Raw genomic sequence first — 21,657 nt, 5'->3', positions numbered from 1 at the left:
GATCTGTGTCTGGGATATAACCCAGTTGTGAGAGGAGCCAGGCTCTTGAGATGGCTGTCAGCATTTTTGGGGTGCACTAGGGGAGCAGTGGCTGCCCATGAATCAAAAGCGGGCAGCTAAGTACTATGTGTGTTAGTCCCAAAGTGAATAGTCTGTCTGTCCACTTACGAGTAGATGAATTGCGGTGTATTGTGGAAATCATTTGGCAATTTTTAAAAAGCCATCTTGGGTTAGCAAGATGGCTCAGTTGGCAGAGGGGATTGCCATCAAGCCTGGTGGAGAGAGGCACTGCACAGGAGTACATGTCACAGCACATAGGCCTGGAAAGCAGAGGGGCAGACAAGGAGGGGTTAGGGGCCCCCAGTGACCTACTTTCACTAGTTAGGTCCCACCTCTAAGTTTCTGGAATCTTCCAAATTAGCACCGCTAGCTGGAGATCCAGCCTTCTACAAAGGAGCAGACCTTCCATACCAAAGCATGGCTGCTCTTATAAGCCACAGCTGCCCAGGGCCTCCAGGGACAGAGGACGTAAGAGGAGTTGAAGTAGTTGAGAGACAACCCCGCCACCAAGAGGCAAGCGGTGGCCAGTGAAGACTGAACCTCTGCCCCCCAGTGTGTGTCGTAAAACTTCCAGATGAGAGAAAACCGGAGAAGATTACTGTTAGATGCTGCAGTGTGTGTGGGCCTGGAAAATGAGGGGCTGAGCAAAGAATCCAGGCCCAGAAAGCCACAGAAGGCATGGTTCTCTTCATCTGGGATGTGTAGAGGAGTGTGAACAGGCACCAAGCCTGTTCACAGGTCTGTTTCTCACGGGGAGATCACACGGGCCACCAGTGTGCCCTGAACACACTCTCTGTGACCTAATTTGTGCTTTAGCAAGCTCATGATATTCACATGATACACTCCTTTTATTTACAATTTGTAATCCTTAGCTATTTTTTCTTATTATAAATAAATATTCATTTTTGAAAGGTGGGCGGTGGTGGCACATACCTTTAATCCCAGCACTCGGGAGGCAGAGGAAGGCAGATCTCTGTGAGTTGGATGCCAGCCTGGTCAATAGAGCAAGTTCTAGGACAGGCTCCAAAGCTACAGAGAAACCAATACACACACACACACACACACACACACACACACACACACACACATGCACGCACGCACGCACGCACGCACGCACACACAAATACACAATTTTAGCCTAATTTTGTGCTTTTTAAAATAATAACGTGTTGGAGTGTTTTGCAGACATGTGCTTGTACCATATATGTGTAGAGCCCACACAGGCCAGAAGAGGGTGCTGGACCCCCTGGAACTGGAGTTACAGATGGTTGTAAGCCACTATGTGGGTGCTGGCCGCCCAGCCTGGGTCTTCTGCAAGCGCAGAAAGTGCCCTTACCACTCCAGCCATCTCTCCAGCCTCGAGTATTTTCTCCCTCTCTTTAATTTTAGATATGCAGAATTCACTCTGTATATTGTTTATGCTATGTGCTTGCTTGTTGCTGGAGATTAAACTCTGCCAGCTCCTGCATCCTTTTAAAATGTTTTGATTTATCTCTTGATTCTTTGACAACGTCTTGGTCATTTTCATAACTTTATCACCTCTGACGCCCCCTCCGCGCCTCTGATGCCCCCTCCGCGCCGATGATGCCCCCTCCGCGCCTCTGACGCCCCCTCCGCGCCTCTGACGCCCCCTCCGCGCCGATGATGCCCCCTCCGCGCCGATGATGCCCCCTCCGCGCCTCTGATGCCCCCTCCGCGCCTCTGATGCCCCCTCCGCGCCGATGATGCCCCCCTCCGCGCCGATGATGCCCCCTCCGCGCCTCTGATGCCCCCTCCGCGCCTCTGATGCCCCCTCCGCGCCTCTGATGCCCCCTCCGCGCCGATGATGCCCCCTCCGCGCCGATGATCGCCTTCCTCTTCTGAACACTCCCCACCTCCTTTCCTGTCTTGTTTCATTTGTTTCTGTGAGCCATTGCGTTTAATCTGGGTCGCTTGCTTGCATATGACGGGGTATGTACCGGGGCAGGCGCTACAAGTAGCTACAGCGCTGAAGAAAATGGTTCACCTCACCCCAGCAGCCATTAACCGCTACTGACCTCCCCGCCATACATGACGGAACGATCATGAGCCTGAGTTAGAGATGGTTGTGAGCCACCATGCAGGTTCTGAGTATTGAACCCGGGTCCTCTGCTAAGCCATCTCTACAGCCCCTCTCCTCCTTTTGTATTAGTTCTTTGAGAAGTTCATACAATGTGTTTTGGTCATATCCATCCCCTCCCCCAACTCCTCCCAGACACACCCACCCCTGCCCTGTGTACGCAACTCTACTTTAAATCCAATTTGTTCTGCTCAGATGCTGACAAATGCTTGGCCTCCCAGTGGAGCCTGGTCAACTTACTAGAGTAAGTAGACCACCATTAAAGAAATCAGACATTCTCCCAGTAGTTATCAGTTGCCAGAATCTCCTCATCTAGTAGCGGGACTACTGCCCACCCCCGCACCCCAGCCGCCAGCCCCACCACCATGCTGGGATTTTGTCTGGCTTGAGGTTCTAAAGTTCTTGTGCATGCTGTCCAGCTGTGGAAAGTTCGCGTGTGCAGCTCACTCACATGCTGTCCAGCTGTGGAGAGTTCGCGTGTGCAGCTCACTCACATGCTGTCCAGCTGTGGAGAGTTTGTGTGTGCAGCTCACTCACATGCTGTCCAGCTGTGGAGAGTTTGTGTGTGCAGCTCACTCACACGATGTCCAGCTGTGGAGAGTTTACATGTGCAGCTCCCTGCTGTCCAGCTGTGGAGAGTTTACATGTGTGCAGCTCCCTGCTGTCCGGCTGTGGAGAGTTCGTGTGTGCAGCTCCCTGCTGTCCGGCTGTGGAGAGTTTACATGTGTGCAGCTCCCTGCTGTCCGGCTGTGGAGAGTTTACATGTGCAGCTCCCTGCTGTCCAGCTGTGGAGAGTTTACATGTGTGCAGCTCCCTGCTGTCCGGCTGTGGAGAGTTTACATGTGTGCAGCTCCCTGCTGTCCGGCTGTGGAGAGTTCGTGTGTGCAGCTCCCGCTGTGTCCGGAGGATACTGCTTCCTTCCTTGCAGCCATCCTATGTTCTGCTGCCTCTGGTTCCTACAGGGTTTGCGCCCCCTCTTCTTCAAGGACCCCTGAGCCCTTGGAAGAGAGGGTACACGATGTCCCGTTTGGGGCTGAGCATTCTGCAGTCTTAGGCCCTTCACTTTGGCGTGTTGTTAGTCTCATCTCAGTATCAGTCACCATAACTGCAGATAGACGCTTCTCTGAGGACTTCCGGATTCCTTAATCTATGTGTATAATGCTAAGTCATCAGGAGTGAGCATTTAGCAGAATAATAACAGTAGGTGCCCTCCTAGGCCTATGACCTGTCCAGCCTCAAGTTTTTGGCCATGTAATCATTTTGTGGAGTGAATGGGCCTTAAATCCAGTCAGTAGCTGGTTACTCCCACGATGTTTGGGCAACTGTTGCACCAGCCGGCATGTTCTGATGAAGGTTTTTCTCCTCCTGTAGCAAGGGTAGCAGCTTTCAGCACCATGAAAGCTACACAGCAGGGATGAAGGTTTCTAGGTGTTCTGTGAGTCAAGTATGTAAGGAGTAGGTTTTTCTGCCCGCCGCTGGTCTTGTCCCGCCGCCGCAATTAACACACCAAGACTCTGTATTTGATATACTGCTGTTAGCCAGGTTCTAGTTTCTTATCGGCTAGCTCTGTCTTAAGTATTAACCCATTTCTGCTAATCTATGTATTTCCATGTGATCTCCTCTTACCCTCGGAGAGCCGGCTGGCGTCCTGCTCTCTCCAGACTCTCCATCTTGACTCCTCCCTACTACTTCCTCTTTCCTCCTTGTCTCCTAGTTCTGCCTATCTTCCTTTCCTATTGGCCAACAGTGCTTTATTCATTAACCAGTATGAGAACCATATTTACAGAATGACATCTCCCATCACAAGTATGGGGTGTCTTTAGCAGCCATCAAGTTCTGGATAGTAACTAAAGCATTGTCAGCTGTCTGTAGTGTTTGGGGGGGGGTCTATGGGACCTCATTGGCTAACAACTCCAAAAGGGGTAACCTGCTCCTGGTGCTGGGCTCTTATTTGTTAGCCCATGGTGTCTAGTGTGGGTATTGTCATTGATCTGGTATAGGATAACTCCATTTTAGCTCTTTTTATATGTGTATGTTTTAGGAAGTTTCTACAGTAGTGGGTTTTCATACAACTTTTCCTAAAGTGTGTGTGCTCATGTGTGTGCGTGTGTGCTCATGTGTGTGCGTGTGTGCTCATGTGTGTGCGTGTGTGCTCATGTGTGTGCGTGTGTGCTCATGTGTGTGCGTGTGTGCTCGTGTGTGCGTGTGTGCTCATGTGTGTGCATGTGTGCTCATGTGTGTGCATGTGTGCTCATGTGTGTGCGTGTGTGCTCATGTGTGTGCGTGTGTGCTCATGTGTGTGCTCATGTGTGTGCGTGTGTGCATGCACACAAGTGGACGAGAGTGCAGAAGAGACTGGAAGAAGTAATCAGATTCCTTGGAGCTGGAGTTACCTGAAGTTATGAGCTGCTGATGTTGGTGCTGGGAGCCAAGCTCAGGTTTTCTGCAAGAACGAATAACTGCTGAGCATCTCTCTAGCTCCCGTGGAAATATTTTTAAACCATTGCATTTTTTTTATTTCAGTGATAATACCTTAAATGAAACAAGTTGAACTATTTTAGTGAATCCATTAACTGTCCATCTTTTGTTCAACATTGTGAAATGGTTAATTGTGTATGTCTGTGGGGTTACCCAGACAGGGGTTACCTAGTTAAACACCATTCTAGATGTTTCTGTGCTGGCCTGGATTGGTGTATTGGCCATGGATGTGCTGATGGTGGTTAGACTTGAGATTGAGATGACCCTGGCAGGATTTCCTGTCAGAATGTAGGGCACCAGAGAAGGGGGAAATTAGTGGAAACTAACCTGTTCTGATGAGAAATGGCTTCAAATTAGCATCCTCATTCCTCTCGCTTGTTTTATTTAAGACAAGGTGATGATAGTCCAGGCTGGCCTCAACCATGTGACCATCTTAGAGCCAGAGTAGAGTGCTGTTATGACCGACCAGTGTTCTGTATTTTGTAACAGAAGACTTATTTTTTTTGTAAGCTTTTTTTTTTTTTTTCCTTAAAGGAAACAAAAAATATGTCAGGAATCGGTGCTTGTAGAATCTTCTAGATAGATAATACTGCAATTGTAAACTGTGTATTTTATCACCACCAATATTGATAACATGTGATAACAACTTTTCCATGTTTATTACTATGCCATCAATACTATACGATAGTTCCCGAGTACTTGTGGGGTTTTGGACATAGAGTGGTAAAGCTATCTAACCCAGCTTACACAGGTAGGTTGTTTCAGGACTTGAATTTGAACCAGGACCTTATTCCATCAAAACATTTGGGTCTAATTACAGAACTGCACATTCTGTCTGCTGCCTCAAAAAGAAATTCATGGGGCCTGGCAGTGGTGGTGCACACCTTCAATCCCAGCACTTGGGAGGCAGAGGCAGGCAGGCTGATTTCTGTGAGTTCAAGGTCAGCATGGTCTCCAGAGCAAGTTCCAGAACAGCCAGGACTGTTACACAGAGAAACCCTGTCTCGAAAAAAACAGAAAACAAAAACTACAAAAAACAAACAGCATGGCAATAACTTTGAGCCATCTTTTATACAGTCCAGAGTGGTTATAGGCAGCGTGTGTGTGTCCTTTGGGTCGTCTGTTCAATATTTGTTCTTTAAATTCTGTACATGGGAAAAAATAAACCCTAAGACTTCCCTGCATTGATGAGGAAGCGTAACTAGACACTGCATGCTTAGTCAAGAGGGAACATTTCAACATAAAAAACCATACACTAGAGGAAGTAGCTCCACAGGCCAGTAGCCCAGTAAAGAATCAGACAGCTGTGCATATGTTCTTAATAAAATATTTAAAATAGAAGGAAGAGTACTAGCAATATGCCGGAATTGTAATCGGTCCAGGTCAGTTTTCCAGGAGTGGTCAGGGATTCGGTGTAGGGAACGTAGTGTGTGATTGGTCTGTGAGATCAAAGGGAGGCTGGTCTTTTTTTTCCTTCTTGTGTCCCCTGAGATGACCCCTGGCTTTGGTGACTATGTTTATTTCTGATGATCACTGGCATAGACTTGGGCTGCAGCTCAGTGGCAGAGAGCTTGCTTAGCATGCATAGACCTCAGCATTCGCTCTCCAGCACCACAAACAGAACAAAACAAACTGAGCACAGGATACAGGAAGCAGGCGCCACCCAAAGCCTATAATGAGGGTAGATGCAGGGTACGGCCCCGGCTGAGTTTCAGAGGAAAACAACTACACAAGACAGAGCCTTCATTTTATCCCTTCTGGTTCTGAAGAAAGATAAATCCAAACCCACAGCTTTTCATGCACCTTTTTATTGGTTGGGTAAATATATACTGAACACATTGTGATGAACTTTTCCAATTTCTAAACCAGTTTTTGCTCCCAGACCTAACATACTCCCCACCCTGACCTTGCCATCACCCTACTGTCAACCTGCTGTGGAATCTGTCCATGTCTGTGGCCTACTCTACTGGTTACTGGTTCCATCCGGTGTGGATACAGAGTCCCACAGGTTCCCCGAAGACCCTCTAATGACACCATTGCAGGCATGCAGATCCCTGCAGGGTCCCGGGGGCGGCCTGGTTTTACACAGCTGCCTAGGGGACACTCTCGGACCCTGCAGGCCCCCACCTCCAGGCCCCCACCTCCAGGCCCCCACCTCCTGCAGGTGCTACCCTGCCTCCCGGCAGTTCAGGATCTTACGCAAACCTCACTTTAATGGCAGGCGCCTACATGTCTCAAGAGCAGGAGGAAGGAGATGGACCTTCCAGAATCCACATTCTGGATCTCCTGTGAGTCTTTCTTCCTGGTTCCCCTGGGGGACTGAGGGTTCTTGTTTATTTCAGGTGAAATCATCCATCCTCCCTCAGAGCATGCCTCTCCTCGAATACTTGCTCGATGCCAGCTGGACCTATCCCAAGCTTTGCCAGACAAGTTGCTGGTTTTTGGTGTGAAGGACAGGGCTGGTATCTATCTGTGGAGACCTCCTGCCTAGAGGTCAACTGTTACACACGTAAACTCATCACAGGCTGAAAGCCACTCGCTGTTCACAGTCCTGGGATTATGAAGGACCTATCTGTGTAGGTTGGAAATCTCAGGGTTCATCTTAGACGAGTGATCAGCCATGGCCACTCATGTGTTTTTAGGCCACAGGATAGGCTTCCTGGGGGGGGGGGCGTCTCAGTGCTGAGGTTGACTTGCAGGAAGTGCAGTAGTGAAGTCTTCCAGGAAGGGGCTTGGGGGAGACAAAGCTCCATGACCCTCGGGGGTGTCCTCATGGAGGTTCTTCTGAGGATGCTGAGAGCATCCCTGGCTGTTTTCTTGGCAACACCCAGGCAGGTAGGGACCCAGGCCTTCTCTTCTGAGCCCTCCACGACAGCCACACCAGCTCACTGCATCGCCCCTAACTCACCGAATCCGTATCCAAGCAAGTTGACAATCGAGTTTAACTTGAGCACAAGTTTTGGTTACCTCCACAATGAACTTGCCCTTCTCCAGCCTGTGGGGCATTGGCTGGCCAGGATAACAGCACAAGGGTCCACAGCTGAGTCAGAACGGGGACTCACCCCAGCTGCCTGCAGAGCAGCTGATGTTCAGAGGGATAATCCCCAGGGAGGAGGCTTCAGGCTCAGCTCCAGCCTGATTTCTGAGTCCTGTGTCCAGGGCCCACGGCGGCTTCGCCACCAGAACCCCACCACCTAGTTCTGGCAGGCAGGCAGCACTGGCCAATTGCCCGTACTGTTTTGGGGTCTTAGGGATCCCCAACCTCAGGTCGCTCCCCTCGCCCTGGGATTTTCATCTAATAACGCGAGGCTTCTGAGAGCAGCCGTATCCACTCACAGGCTCGCATCTATCTGCTCAGGCTAACTGGGTTTTGCTTTTATTTTTAATGAGCTTGGCAAGAAGAAGCAGGTTCCCTTATGGCTTTTCATGCATCCCGAATCTGGATGAACTTCCCCCTTCCCCAGCCTGTCTCCTCACCATGTCCCAAGTAAGTTTATTTTAAAATGTTACTGTTACAACCCTCTGGAAAGGACAGCCCTTTTAACTACCTGGACTCTTCAGAACATATTTTAGATGTTAAGTAAAATGTAAAGGATGTCAGCACAAAATTCTTTCATCAGGACAGTAAGCACCGTCTAAAGACGTAACCCTCCCCCTCCCCTTTTGGGAAAGGGTCCAGTATAGCCCAGGTTATTCTAACTCATGCAGCCAAGGATGAGCTTGAATTGATTCTATTGTAGGCTCACTTTAAAAACAATGTATGACTCATAAATTAATTTTATACCTGTGCTCTGGGCTGATAAGAGACTAGACTGTGGAGAGACAAGAAGAAAATAATGTCTGAGACCCAAAGGCAAAGTGACTAAGGGAGGGCTGCCCTAAGTATTCTGTTAAAAACAGGGCACTTCAGGACCTGGAGGTGGCTCAGAGAGTGAGTGTTGTCATACAAGCATGAGGATCTGAGTTCAATCCCCTGAATCCACACAAAAAAAGCCTTATGTGGTAGTGATGCTTGGAATCTCAGTGCTAGGGAGATGGAGACAGGCAGATCTCTGGGGCTTACTGGTTAACCAGCCTGGCCTACTTGGTGAGTTGCAAAGTACTGAGTAACTATCTCAAGAATGGGGCTGGAGAGGTGGCTCAGTGGTTAACATACTTGCTGCTCTCGTAGAGGACCTGTGTTTGATTCCTAGCACCCACATGGTGGCTCATACCATCCACAATTTCCAATTGAGGGGATCTGATGCTGTCTTCTGACCCCCTAGGGTACCAGGCAGGCATGTGGTGCACAAACGTATGTGCAGGCAAAACATTCATACACATAATAAAAAAGCCAATTAGAAGGTGGGCGGTGCCTGAGGCATGATACTCTTGAGGTATCCTCTGACTTCCACATGTTCACACACGTGCATTCACCCACAGGCATGTACACATGTGCACTCACCAAAGGCATGTACACACACATGCACTCACCCACAGGCATGTAGACACATGTGCTCTTAAACATCCACATGCATGTACACACATGCACTCACCCACATGTACATTTTTCTTTTCACATGTAGGTTTTTTCCTTTGGTTTTTTTGGGGGGCTTATTTTGTGTATGACTTAGGTGGTTTGCTAGCATTCAACTTTAAGAAAAACAATGGCAGTTACTGATAAAACCCGGGGAGACAATTCAAGAGTCCGACCAGCTGCATGAGACGCTCGGTCAGCAGAGAGCTAGCCTGGCATGCAGGGGGCCCTGGGCTTGGCCCCAGCTCTAGTATATGTGCACAGCTTGGGATATGGCTCAGTGCCAGAGGGCCAGTAGCATGCCTAGGACCCTAGGATCAACCCCAGTACCAACAGAAAGAAAAAAAATTGACACATGATAATAGATAGTAATGCTTATGTGTTATAATGTGACATTTCAATACATGTACACAAAGTATAAGAATCCAGTCAGGATGAGGGGCACCTCATGGCTTCAGACACATCACTGCCTTGTGGTGGGGACCTTTCAAACACTGTCTACCCGACGTTCTGAAATTGTGACTGATACTTTCCAACCAGTTTTGACATCAGAGGCTGTTCCTTTGCCCTTCCTGTCCACCGCACCCCTGCACCCCCGCATCCCTGCCCCTGCCCCTCTGCCCCTGCCCGCTGCTCTTCCAGCCTGGCTGTCCCCTTCCCACTGTACACAGACCTTGGAGTCCTTCTCAGGCTGCACAGAGCCCTCTGTAAGGGACCGCAGCTTCAGGAGCTTTAGTTTATGGAGGGAGGGATAACTACACTCTTCCAGAGATTGTGACTTCATTCTCACTTTGACCACAGAGGACAGCCTGTTGTGCTGTGCTTAGGGTATCCCTGGGGTGCAAGCAGCATTATTTTGAACAGAGGTAGGTTAACACTGTTGTCTTTATTTATGTACAGCTAAATCATGTTAGCTACTGTACGCTAAAGGTTCATCATGGTTTGATTTTTTTTTTTTTTTAACCATTAAAAACTTTAAGACAGGCATGGTGGCACACGCCTTTAATCCCAGTACTTGGGAGGCAGAAACGGGCAGATCTCTGAATTTGAGGCCAGCCTGGTCTACAGAGTGAGTTCCAAATCAATCCGCTAACCAAATAAACTTTATCATACATGCCCGGGTGCCTGGCTTGTATGTATGTCTGTACACCATGTGTATGCTTGGTGCCTTCAAAGGGCAGAGAGGGCATCAGGTCCCCTGGAACTGGAGCTACAGTTGTGACCTACCTTTTGGTGCTGGGAATCGAACCCAGGTCTTCCAGAAGGACGGCCAGTGCTTTAACTGCTGACCCATCTCTCCAGCCCTGTGTTTGCTTCCTTGTGTTTTGAGGGAATGACTCTTGCACCTAGTTTGGCTCCCAGCACCTGAATTGCAGCCCATAGCCTTTGTAACTCCAGTACCCAGGGATCTAATGCCCTGTTCTGGCCTCCAAGGGCACCAGAGTGTATACCATGCTTTCATAGATGCAGGCAGTCACTCATACACTTAAAACAAACCCTAAAAAGCAGCTTAATCAGTTTGTTGCAGGGTGTGAGAGGTGAGCACGCTGAGCTCAAGAGCTTTCACGCCAAGCAGATTCTTTGGTCTGTAGCAATTTAATTTCTACTAAACGACATTATCATAAACATTAAACAAGCATTTTCTTTGGTTGTAAGTTAAGTGTTATAGTTGTGTAAGAGTTGAACACTGAGGATCTTTTTTTTTTTTTGGTCAGAACACCCACTGTGGGCTGGAGAGATGGCAGTTAAGAGCACTGACTGTTCTTCTAGAGGACCCAGCCAGCAGTTTAAACAGTCTGTAACTCCAGTTCCAGGGGATCTGGTACCCTTACAGGCATACATGCACGCAATACACCAATGCACATAAAAACACACAAACTTATTTTTTCAAAGAACACACATGGTGAGTCATTTCCCGATACTGGGAGAATAAAGCTATCCAAGCAGCTTTTGTCTTTCAAGGCCCCAAATTTTCAGTTATTAAACCCATGGGATGCCAGGGTCTTTCTTGTCCCCAGCTTGAGGCCTTTTTTCTTTTTTTGAGACAGGGTTTCTCTGTGGCTTTGGAGGCTGTCCTAGAACTCACTCTGTAGACCAGGCTGGCCTTAAAACGCACAGAGATCCTCCTGCCTCTGCCTCCCAAGTGCTGGGACTAAAGGCGTGATCCACCACCGCCAGGCTGTTCTGGGGTTCTTAACCTCGACTTTACTTCAGTATCAACTGAGCAGCTTTATAAGAAGGCCCACCTAGGAGGAGATGGCTCAGAGCTTAAGAGCTCTGCAGCTCTTCCAGAGGACTAGAGTTCGATTTCCCAACGCCCATGAGGTGCTTCACAACTATCTGGAATTCCAGTGCCAGGGCTCCTGCTTGCATGTGTTGTATCTAAACTCACACAGGCACCTTCAGGTACACGTAAAAATAGTAAGTAAATTTAAAAGAACCTACCTTAAGTGAGTATTATCAAGATATGTTATAGTCATGCATGAAAATATCAGTAGGGGCTGGCAGAGGGTTGCCTAGCATGTACCAAGTGCTGAACATCACCTAAAGTGGGCATGATGGCATGTGCTACAATTCCAAGGACCAGAAGGTCATCCTCAGCCACAGGAGACCCTGTCTAAACAGCCAATAGTGTCACAATGAAACCCATTATTTTATATAATTGATCCATGCTGAAACGCACCCAGTTTCAGATGATAGGGATACATAATGCAAACAATAACCAAAGGCAGCCACACCAACATCAGAGCCAAATATTAGACGGAAGTATGTCCACATATTTTCCACTGGGGTGAGCGATGAATCAAATACTATGTGGGACAAGTTTACATCAATAGATGATTTATTTGAAATGTCAGATGTGACTCAGGAATGCTGGGTATTGAGAGCTCAGGTGAGGCTAGCCCACTCACACCCAGGCTAAACTTAGATGAACTTTAAAAAGTAATTCAATTGAATGGTTGTTCTATTTTTATTTACTCCACCTGGCAGCTTTGCATGGTACATACTGCCTGCAACCATGACATCCATTTAAGAATCTTTTCCTTAAGCAATCTTGGTGGTGTACGCCTTTAATCCCAGCACTCAGGGTTAGGAGGACCTCCGAATTCCAGGCCAGCATGGTCCACACTCTCAATTCTCGGCCGGCCGGCCGGGACTGCACAGTGGGACCTTATTTCACTAAAGAAACAAGCACACACCGGTCAATGGTGGTTCACACCTTTAATCCTAGCATTCAGGAGGCAGACAAAGGTGGATCTCTGTGAGGCCAGCCTGGTCTATAGAAGGAGTTCCAGGACAGCCAGGGCTACAGAGAAAAGCCCTGTCTCAAAAGATAAAGATAAGAAGGGAGGAAGGAGGGAGGGAGGGAGGAAAGGAAGGAAGAAAAACGACAACACCCCAAACAAAGGATCAACAACCCTTTTCTTATATAGCAGCCAGCTGAGCCCAAAGAGGGTGACTTGTCTCCCTCTAGTGGCGAATCCCATCAATGCATGCGCTCTCCATGACCATGATTAAGGAGCACTCCCCAGGAGTCAGCTCTGAAGTCTCCAACAGTAGCAGAGAGACAAAGGGGAGAAGAAAAGGTCTTTATTTTCAGGGCCCACTGTAAAATGCTGTGCTTGCTCTTTCCAGGGAACACGCTATGGGTACGAAGCTGACTTCAACCTGAGAACGTGTGTGGTTCTTAGGATTTCACAGTGGATGCTACTGCATGCCGCAAGCCCATCGCCGGCTCTGTAAGTCGAATCTTAGAAAACTGAAACCTTGTATGGAACTGGGGATGTGGTACAGTACCAGCAACAAAAATGTTGTCTTGCATAACTAAGGGCTTGTCTTGCGAAAGGACCTGCCAGGGACACACAGTTGACCTCTCCTCTTTTCTCTACGATGGATCCAGAAAAACCTAGGGGTACGTGCGTGTGTGCGCATGCTCACTGTAAGCAATATTTAACTTCAAGCACCCATGGGTAGCGGTTGCAGTTTCTCTTTTCCCAATTTACCCTTCCCCACCGAAAGCCAGAATATCCGCCATGCCAACTCCCTTTCTTCATTCTTATCGGGCCTTTGTAGATTCTTCTGCAGACAAGGCTGAGGGGGTGAGGGTAGGGCAGGGATGTGCAGGGCACTAGGAAGAAACACTTTCTTGCCTCTGTTCTCTCAGATGGAGAAAGAGATACTGTTATCCTGTTAAGTAACCACTCCATCACCCAAATGCACATGGATTTAGGAAGCCCTCAGGGCTGGTAACTCTAAGCCCCAGAAAGGTTGTAAAAGCTGAAAGCTGTCTCAGGAGACTGCTCACTGGGCCAGTGCTTGATCTCTGAACACAAGGAACTGAAAACCTATACCAACACCTGACAGAAAGCCAGGCTTCACAGCGCATGCTCTATCCTAGCATCCGGGCAGACAGATCCCCAGAGCTACACTGGTCAACCACCCCAGCCAGAGCCTCCTCTTCAGTGAGAGCCTAACTCAGGTCCCGGTCAGACCTCCACACTCCGGCACAGGTATGTGACAGCGGCGTGCTCATATTCACGCACAGGTGTGCTCCCTCAGACAGACATGGAGGAGGGTTTCTCTGTGTAGCCCTGATGCTGCGGCCCTTTAATACAGTTCCTCACGCAGTGGTGACCAGTGGTGACCCCGGCCATGAAATTGTTGCTACTTCTAATTTTGCTACATTATGAATCATAATGTAAATACCCGATATACAGGATACCTGATAGGTGACCTCTGTGAAAGTATCTTTGACTCCCAACAACAAAGGCAGAGAATCACTGACTTAGGTGGCACCCTCTCTTGGTCTGTTGTTGGTGCCTGACCTTGGGCGGGCGGTGAAGTTTCTTCATGTTCCTAGGAAGAGTCAGGCCGCAGCCAGTGATCTGAGCGGTTGGGAGCTGAGGCAGGGGTATCCCAAATCAAAGCCTGGGGGGGCAACTGGGCCCTGTCACTGTCACTGAGTAACAGGTCACTTCTTAGGAAGGAGGATTTGTTTCCTCCACAGTGAGGAAGGGACCTGACAAGTACAAGTGTGTTCATCTCCTGAGTGTCCCGAGTCAGAGCAGAAGGGATGAGTGACTTCCAGGCACAGCAGTCTGGACCCAGGAAGTCAGCATCCTGCACAGCTCATTTCACCACGCATTCGCAGGATGCTGGCCACAGGGCACCTGTCCCTGTTGTGAGTGGCTGTCAGCCACCATTTCACACAGCACCCGGGCTCAAAGCAGCACCCACCAAAACCCAGAGTTTTGGCTCCAGCATTTGCTATGTAAAATCATTTTACAGCAGCGAGCCACAGGCAAATATACAAACTTGGTGCAGAGAAGCACAGAAACACTCCCCAGTGCCAGCTGAGCCCAGCGCCCTCTGTGCTGAGCGCTGCACCATTACAGGGGCTGGGGTCCAGTGAGGAACTCAGTCCCTGCCGGAGGCTTCTGCACTAGAGGGAAACAAACTCCAAAGGAACAGTGCACACCAGGGACACAGGCTGGGGGGGGGCGGTGTTTCGGTGTCACCTCCCCCCAAGGCCCAAGAGAGAAATATGAACTGCCTGTGCTGGGCTCTGTTTTATATACACATACAAGTATCCACACCTGTACATACTCTCCAACGGGCCCCTGTTATGCTGCTCAGGTAGACCCCACATCCCCCTAGGCTGCTGAGAAGGGACCACCATTGTGCCTGGCCTCTTTGTTACAGACTTCTCCTGCTCAGTCTTTGATTCTGGGCTAGAACAGCTGCTCTCTTTAGCTGTCAATAGGTGCTCTAAGGCACTACTAACGGATGGAGCCAGGTCACCTGTGTGGGTGTGTGTAGACATGTCCAGGGGCCATCGCTGTTTACATCTGCACACACACATTAATCTTAGGTGGCATTGAGCCTCTCTAAGAACTCCCAATAAGTTTCGGGCAGTTTGCCCTTAGGTGCTTGGTATTTTTTTTAGATCTGCTTTTTAAAGGTTTTACTTTTGTGGATGGATGTCTTGCCTGCATCTGAGTGTACCTTGCCGCACCCTCTGGAGCTAAGTGACAGCCGGTTGTGAACACCATGTGGGTACTATGCAAGAGCAGTGAGTGCTCTTAACTCCTGAGCCATCTCTCCAGCCCCACGTGCATGGCATTCCCAAGGACTGTTCTGGAAAACCCTGTCATCTTAGCAGGCAGCCCGTTGTAGTAAGCACATGCGGGCCGTGGGGCGTGTGGGTAGAACTGCCTTCGCTGTTTACTAGGCAAGGGAAGTCCCCCACCTCCACCTGCTGCTGCCACTGAGGACTTGCTCTGGGGTCTCACTCACCCTCAAGACCCGTGTTTGCACTTATGTTCATGTCCCGGCCTTCACTGTCCCACGCGCTAACAGGCCTGGCCTCTCGGTAGGTTGTCCTGTCAGAAGGAGCTCTCCCGGTGGGGACACAGGGTGAGCAGTGCTGGGTTGGATGTTTAAACTGCCACAGTATGAAGGCCACATCCGTCATTCTCATCTCTTCTGGTCTGAACTGAGAGCTCTGGGACTAACAGTCCACCTGGGGCCACTGGACTCACTAGATGTCCCGCCTATGAAGGATGCTCACGGGAATCATTCTCAAGTTAGTACAGGCAGCTGCAGACAGCACCATACACCCTGGTGGTTGACACTTTGCTTTGTAAGGATGCTGAGAAGGTACTGAACACCTGCTGGAGAGCAGCTGGCTGGCTATCAAAGTGATACAGAAAGGCCGTAGACAGGGATGCAGGGTGTTCATGAGAAGGCCGGCTGTATGCACATGGTCTGTGTGCTCGCCAGCTCCCTCGTTACTGCATGACTCCAAAAGGACGAGAGTGCACTGCGCTTCCCCAGGCCACACAGACTTCGAGAGAGTCCCTTCCCCACAGCGTCAGTCACTTCTGAGTTCTAGGCAGAAGCCTCTGCTTGGAAAGCTAGGGGTTAGGAAGTGCTAGTGTATGTAGTAACAGTACCTCTGAGACACCTTAGGGTATGTAGGGTTAAAAAGCCGAGTGCATGGCCTTGGTATCTCCTAGAATATGAACACAGAGACAACACCAGATGGCATGTGTAGCAGCGAGCCACGCTTGTGGCATAAGACAGCACCTGGGGTCTTCAGCTGCCCGCAGAGACAGGCCGCCACCTTCAGACTGTGGCCGTCCGAGCAACGCAGGAGAGCTGCTGTGCCTGCAGGGCTGTTGGGCTCTGAAGATGCTTCTGCTTTCTCAAGAAGCAGACTCCCTCTCACAGGTCCCGGGAGAGCAAGACATGTCCCATGGATTCCCCCTGGGACCCTCCAAGAGCCCACTGTGGGCGGACACAGCCCTATGGCCTGAGCCTGAGCTGCTTTCGCTCCCGGTACTTCCCTCTTCGTTAGAATAGTTCCCCGAGTCCTGGCTGCTCTGGGAAGTGTGCTTTCTGCAATCTTCCTGGGGAATGATATTTCCTTCAGTTACAGCAACAGTGTCTGTGTTTTCAATGATGAAGCATTGCTCGGTGTGTTCCTCAGGAGTCAAAAAGAGGAGGTTTTTTGAAGACGGCTCAGAGAAAAACTAATGGTAAAAAGAAAAGGAACATGGTTGTTTAAGGTAAGAACTGACTTTCAGTTCTAACTTCTCTGCTTTCTTACGCCCAACAGTAGCAGACCCGCAGCTGAGCCACACCCAGCAATGCACTGGCAGGGCTCTGGAGGTACAGTGAGACCGGCAGAGTGAAGGTCTTTTTTGGGTAAGTCTGTGAGGGCCTAGACAGACGCTGGGGTAGGGTCACTGGGATCACAGACGCTCTGAAGTAACCAAACCCAGTGACAAGTGAGGGACGAACGTGTCCCTGCCGGTCTAGCTGGTCAGGAGCTGGCTCTGTTTAGGTCATGCTGTCACTACCAGAGCACACAGGGGAGAATGCTGAGCTCTGAGGGCATCGGGCCCCTAGTTCCTTAGGGCTCGGATATGGGGGCCTCTGCTTCTCTAGCAGAGCTTGCAGCAAGGCCACCAACCCTGGCCTGGAGCTTTTTATCCAAAGCCTGACTTCTGGCTGTACCACTCCACCAGGCCAGCCTGCACTGGCCCTGGGTCACAGGTTCTAGGACCTCTGTCACCTCAGGCGCTGACCTTACAGGAGGCCAAGAGAAACACTCAAGCACCATGAAAGGAAACTCATGGTTTTGGTCTCGCCTGTGACTTTACCCAGGGAGCAAGGGAGACAGACACATAACAGGGCTTGTGAGGCGGCGCTGAAAACCACACAGGTGGAGAACGGGAAGACAAATGCCCCTGCGCAAGAGGCCAGAGAGTGGCCAGGGGACAGGTACTGTGGACAGTCGGGGGCCGTGCAGGCCGACCATGGGTCTAAGGCAGCTCCTGTCTCAGACTCACACATGTTCACCTCCAGTGTCTGCCTGCCTAGACTGCTCATCTGGAGCATGCTAGGCCCTATCACCCCGTGACGAGGACACAGGAGGAGGTCCCTAGTGTTTAGACCCTGGTATCAAGTGCCTGTGCTGGGAACAGGAAGTCTGAAGCCTCATTCATAGAGAAAATGTCCTGTCCCAGACTCTGCATCTAGACTCAGGACTGTTAGGGCTTCTCTGGTCATTTCTGGGGGATGACATAAGTGCCACTTTGATGATGCTCTTATCTCCTGTCCACTTTCACATTGGTTGTTACATACATGTACAGAACAGCTATAATGCATTAAGCTATTGTTTTGAAAAAAAAATAATTTTTTGAAACAGGGTTTCACTGTACAGCCCTGCCTGACCCCAAATTCACAGAGATCCCCTTGCCTCTGCCTCCTAAGTGCTGAGGTCAAAGGAGGGTGCCACCACCCCCTGGTGTGTGACAGGCTGTCTCTGGAGCCCTGGCTGGCCTGGAGCTTCCGAAACCCTCTTGTTTTTGGAGATACTCGGCTCATGCTGGCCTCAAACTCACTGCAATCCTGTCTCAGCTTCCTGAGTCTTACAGGCACGCACTACCATACCAGGCTTCCAACACTGCTGGGATTCTGCTGGGATTCTAACAACCCACCCTCTCGGCACAGGTTACTTTCTACACATCAAGAAAGCACAGATCTGTGGAATCCGAACATTTGCTCCCTATTTCCTAGCTCATGATCAGAGAACGTACCTCATCGATGCTGGGGGGAGGCTTGGGCGATGAAAAGAACACATAATTGAGATATTTCAGGAGGTTCTTTCCAGCATAAAGGACCAGGAAAGAAAAAAACAGAGTGCCAAATCCAGTTATGATCCAGGTCATGGGAGAAGAATTTCCTAAAACACATAACGATATGAGCATCAGTACACTCTTGTGAGGGCAGCCACAGGGAGGAAACTGGCCCGAGAGCCCTCCTGGCTGGCACGTAATGTACACTGTAGGCAGTGACGGTCTCACCGGAAGAATGTCCTGAGAACTGAGTCTGGGCTCAAGGAAAGAACAGTCGGAACAGAGAGGTCCCCTCAGCTGGTGTCCCCAGCACCACAGCTCGGGACCCACAGTCTGCACAGCCTTCAGTGGCTAAGCCAGTCGCCTCCAGGAACAAAAATACAAAAGAGACGAAAAGCACTGGTGCATCAAAATGAACAACAAACGTTCATTTCCGCAAGTTCACTCAAGACTACACAATGGAAACCTCACAAGTGAGCGATCTGGTGGTTTGCAATTGTGTGAGCCCCGGGCGAAGAACAGAGCAGTAGGAAGCATGGACCGAACTGAGAGGAGAGTTGCCTGGCCCCGCAGAACCCCTGTGGTCCAGGAAGGATATGTTCTACCATTTGACGCAAACACATTCTTCACCAGTCCCAATGCAGTGTTTTATCATGGAGATCCTCACCTGGCCTGGTCATCTTACACAGCATGTCACTGAAGTCACTACTCTTGTTCCACAGGGAGAAGGAGAGCACTCTGGCCTGCACACAATACACAGTCTGTGGTTGCAGGTTCACAATGGCAAACTCTGGGCTTTCCTTCACCATTTTCCTCTATAAAAATAATAAAATCCATGATAAAGTCCAGCCGCCTTAGGAAAATCAGATAGAAAGAGAATCCAGGAAACACATTCTCTATTACTGACTGGTCTCTTCCACACTCCTAGTTGGGATGTTGTCTATAAGCTTGTTTTAAGTAACCCATTAAAACCAAATCAAAGTTAAACATCTGTTGCCTTCCTCAGTTAAGAGTAAGGGTCCCAGCCTCACTCTATTGCAAGCCACAGCAGCGCTGTGTGACGGCCTTTCCCCATGCCACAGCAGCGCTGTGTGACGGCCTTTCCCGATGCCACAGCTGCTTTTCTTCCCACTAGGGCACAAACTGACTAGGGTTGTTTCCTCTAAGGCCTGGCCCACCAGTGTTATCCTCTGTGTCTCAGAGGCCAAGCACATCCCTCTGTCACCCAGGTGATGCACAGAGTCCAGACCATGCCATCAGGCACACTTGGGCTTCTGTTCACACCTAGGTACTCAGGCTTTAGCATCAGTGAAGAACTGAGCAACACCCATGTTCGCAAATTAATTGCAAACACAGACAGGCCAAGTCATGTAAAAACCTCAGTATAAGTCAGCATCCGAGTTACTGCTGTGATTTCAGGGGTCTGCAGAGACAGCACAGCCTGAGATGTACTGAGTCTATGCCGGGTATTTTCATACGCCACCTCATTTCAAACCTGGAGCTTCCTTTCCTCTGGGGTCCACAAAATTCACCATAACCAGGACTCTGTCTTCTAAGAACCCAAGTCTGTCCCCACTGAGCTGCAGTTGAGGACATGTGAAAGACACATCTCTGAGGGAGCGCTGCGGCCACCAGAGCTATCCAATGAAGTAAGGACAGCTTCACCACAAGGGATTACCTGGCCCAAATGTCATTCTTGCAAAGGAACCTTAGTTTAGAAGAGTATTTGGGGACCATGGTAAAAATGGTTATAATTCTGTAGCAATTGACTCAGAATGTATTTCAAAAGCAAACGAGAGGGTTGGCCAGATGGCCCAGTGGGTAAAGGTGCTTGCTGAAAAGCCTGAGTTCAGTTCCTGGGAGGGATAAGGTGAATCACTTCACAACCTGTCCCAGACCTCCACGAGTGCCCTACGATACACATACAGTGGATAACTGTAAACATGCAGACACAGACATGCATGCTGTGGAACAGAGTGTTTAACTATGTAAAGATGTGCTGCTGTTTCATCTTCCCTGTTTAAGGCACCTGACTGGTCTAATAAAAAGCTGAACAGCCAATAGCTAGGCAGAGGAGGGATGGGCAGGCTGGCAGGCAGAGAGAAAAGGGAAGCCTGCCAGCCAGCTGGGGGCCAGGCCTCCGTCAGTCAGGCACAGAGGAAGCAGGGCAGTACATAGGTGAGGTAAATGGTAAGTGAGCCTTGGGGCAGGCAGCACACAGATTAATAGAAATGGGTTAATTTGAGTTAAACAAAACAAAACAAACGAGCTAGAAACAAGCCTAAGGCTGAGCATTCATAATTAAGTCTCTGTGTTGTCATTTGGGACCTGGCAGACCAAGAAAGTCTGCTACTCACACAGACATGCACACTCACACAGCACACACGCACACTCACACACACACACGCACACTCACACACAGACAGGCACACACGCACACTCACACGCACACAGCTGGACTCACACACAACAAAGTAGGTCCCAGACGCAGGGACCGGAATCTGACATTCACTCTACTCTGCACACAGCTGCAGACAAATGTTTAAAAGATCTTCCCCAAACCTTAAAGCCGTGGTTTTTCATTCTCTCCCTGTCCTTCCTTGCTGTTTCTTTCCCAAATCACAGTTACGAGGCTAAGTCACAAAGTTACTGTGGAGGCTTCTTACCTTCGTATTTGAAGTCTTTTCCCAAAAAACGATTTCGTAAGTTAGCCCATGACACTCGATGCTGGAATCGTCTTGACAGGTGACATAAGCGAGCAGTGAGTCCCTAGTGGAGCTGACAGCAATGACTGGGGGAGGGATGGTAGCTGGGAAAGACATGTAAAGACAGTATGGGATTACATTTCTTAAAACAATGTTTACAAACGAACTAAATGAGGTAATTACAGCCTCAAGTAAAAAAATTGATGCAAGGCATGCATGAACCACACCCTTAACCTCTACTCTCAGGAGCTCGGGCAGGAGAATTGTCATGAGTTTGAAGCCAGCTGGGCTACACAAGGAGTTTCTGGCCAGCCGTGGCTACAGTATTAGATGCTGTCTCAAAGAAAACTTGACTTACCGAATTTGTTGGAATCAATCAATTTATCTTCAGACCAAAAGGATGTTTGATTTCCACTGAATGCTTGTACCCGGAGAAAGAATGTTCCTGTGTGGATGGTGTTTTGAGGAAAGACACAGTGCGTCGTTTTGACATCTGCACAGGCAGGTATTGGTTTCCATTCATTTAAAGAGCTTCCAGGAACACTTTTAGAGTAGCCACTTTGCAAGAACAAACAAGAGGTTAAATTCAACATGAACTCGGTAAATACGTACTGAGATTTATAATACTGTCTTATAACATGCCGGGCTGCACCA

The 21,657-nt window shown here is 49.3% G+C and overlaps 1 protein-coding gene across 3 annotated transcripts in view; it reads right to left on the bottom strand.

Annotated features, from left to right (window-relative positions):
• Nucleotides 1-11,973: 11,973 nt before the first annotated feature.
• The window catches only part of Ifnar1 (interferon alpha and beta receptor subunit 1), a 38,295-nt gene continuing 28,611 nt past the window's right edge, over nt 11,974-21,657 (bottom strand). For all 3 annotated transcript variants that reach the window (XM_051191883.1, XM_051191884.1, XM_051191882.1), the window contains 5 exons: nt 21,362-21,561; nt 20,965-21,107; nt 18,966-19,113; nt 18,260-18,405; nt 11,974-16,687 (listed from right to left, as the gene is read on the bottom strand). In XM_051191883.1, coding sequence (XP_051047840.1) covers nt 16,361-16,687; nt 18,260-18,405; nt 18,966-19,113; nt 20,965-21,107; nt 21,362-21,561 — 964 coding nt within the window. In that variant the 3' untranslated portion in view covers nt 11,974-16,360. The remainder of the gene's footprint in view (nt 16,688-18,259; nt 18,406-18,965; nt 19,114-20,964; nt 21,108-21,361; nt 21,562-21,657) is intronic.

Source organism: Phodopus roborovskii, unplaced genomic scaffold (genome assembly GCF_943737965.1).
Source record: "Phodopus roborovskii unplaced genomic scaffold, PHOROB, whole genome shotgun sequence".
Taxonomy (NCBI): Eukaryota; Metazoa; Chordata; class Mammalia; order Rodentia; family Cricetidae; genus Phodopus; species Phodopus roborovskii.
This window is presented reverse-complemented; position numbering and strand designations above follow the sequence as displayed.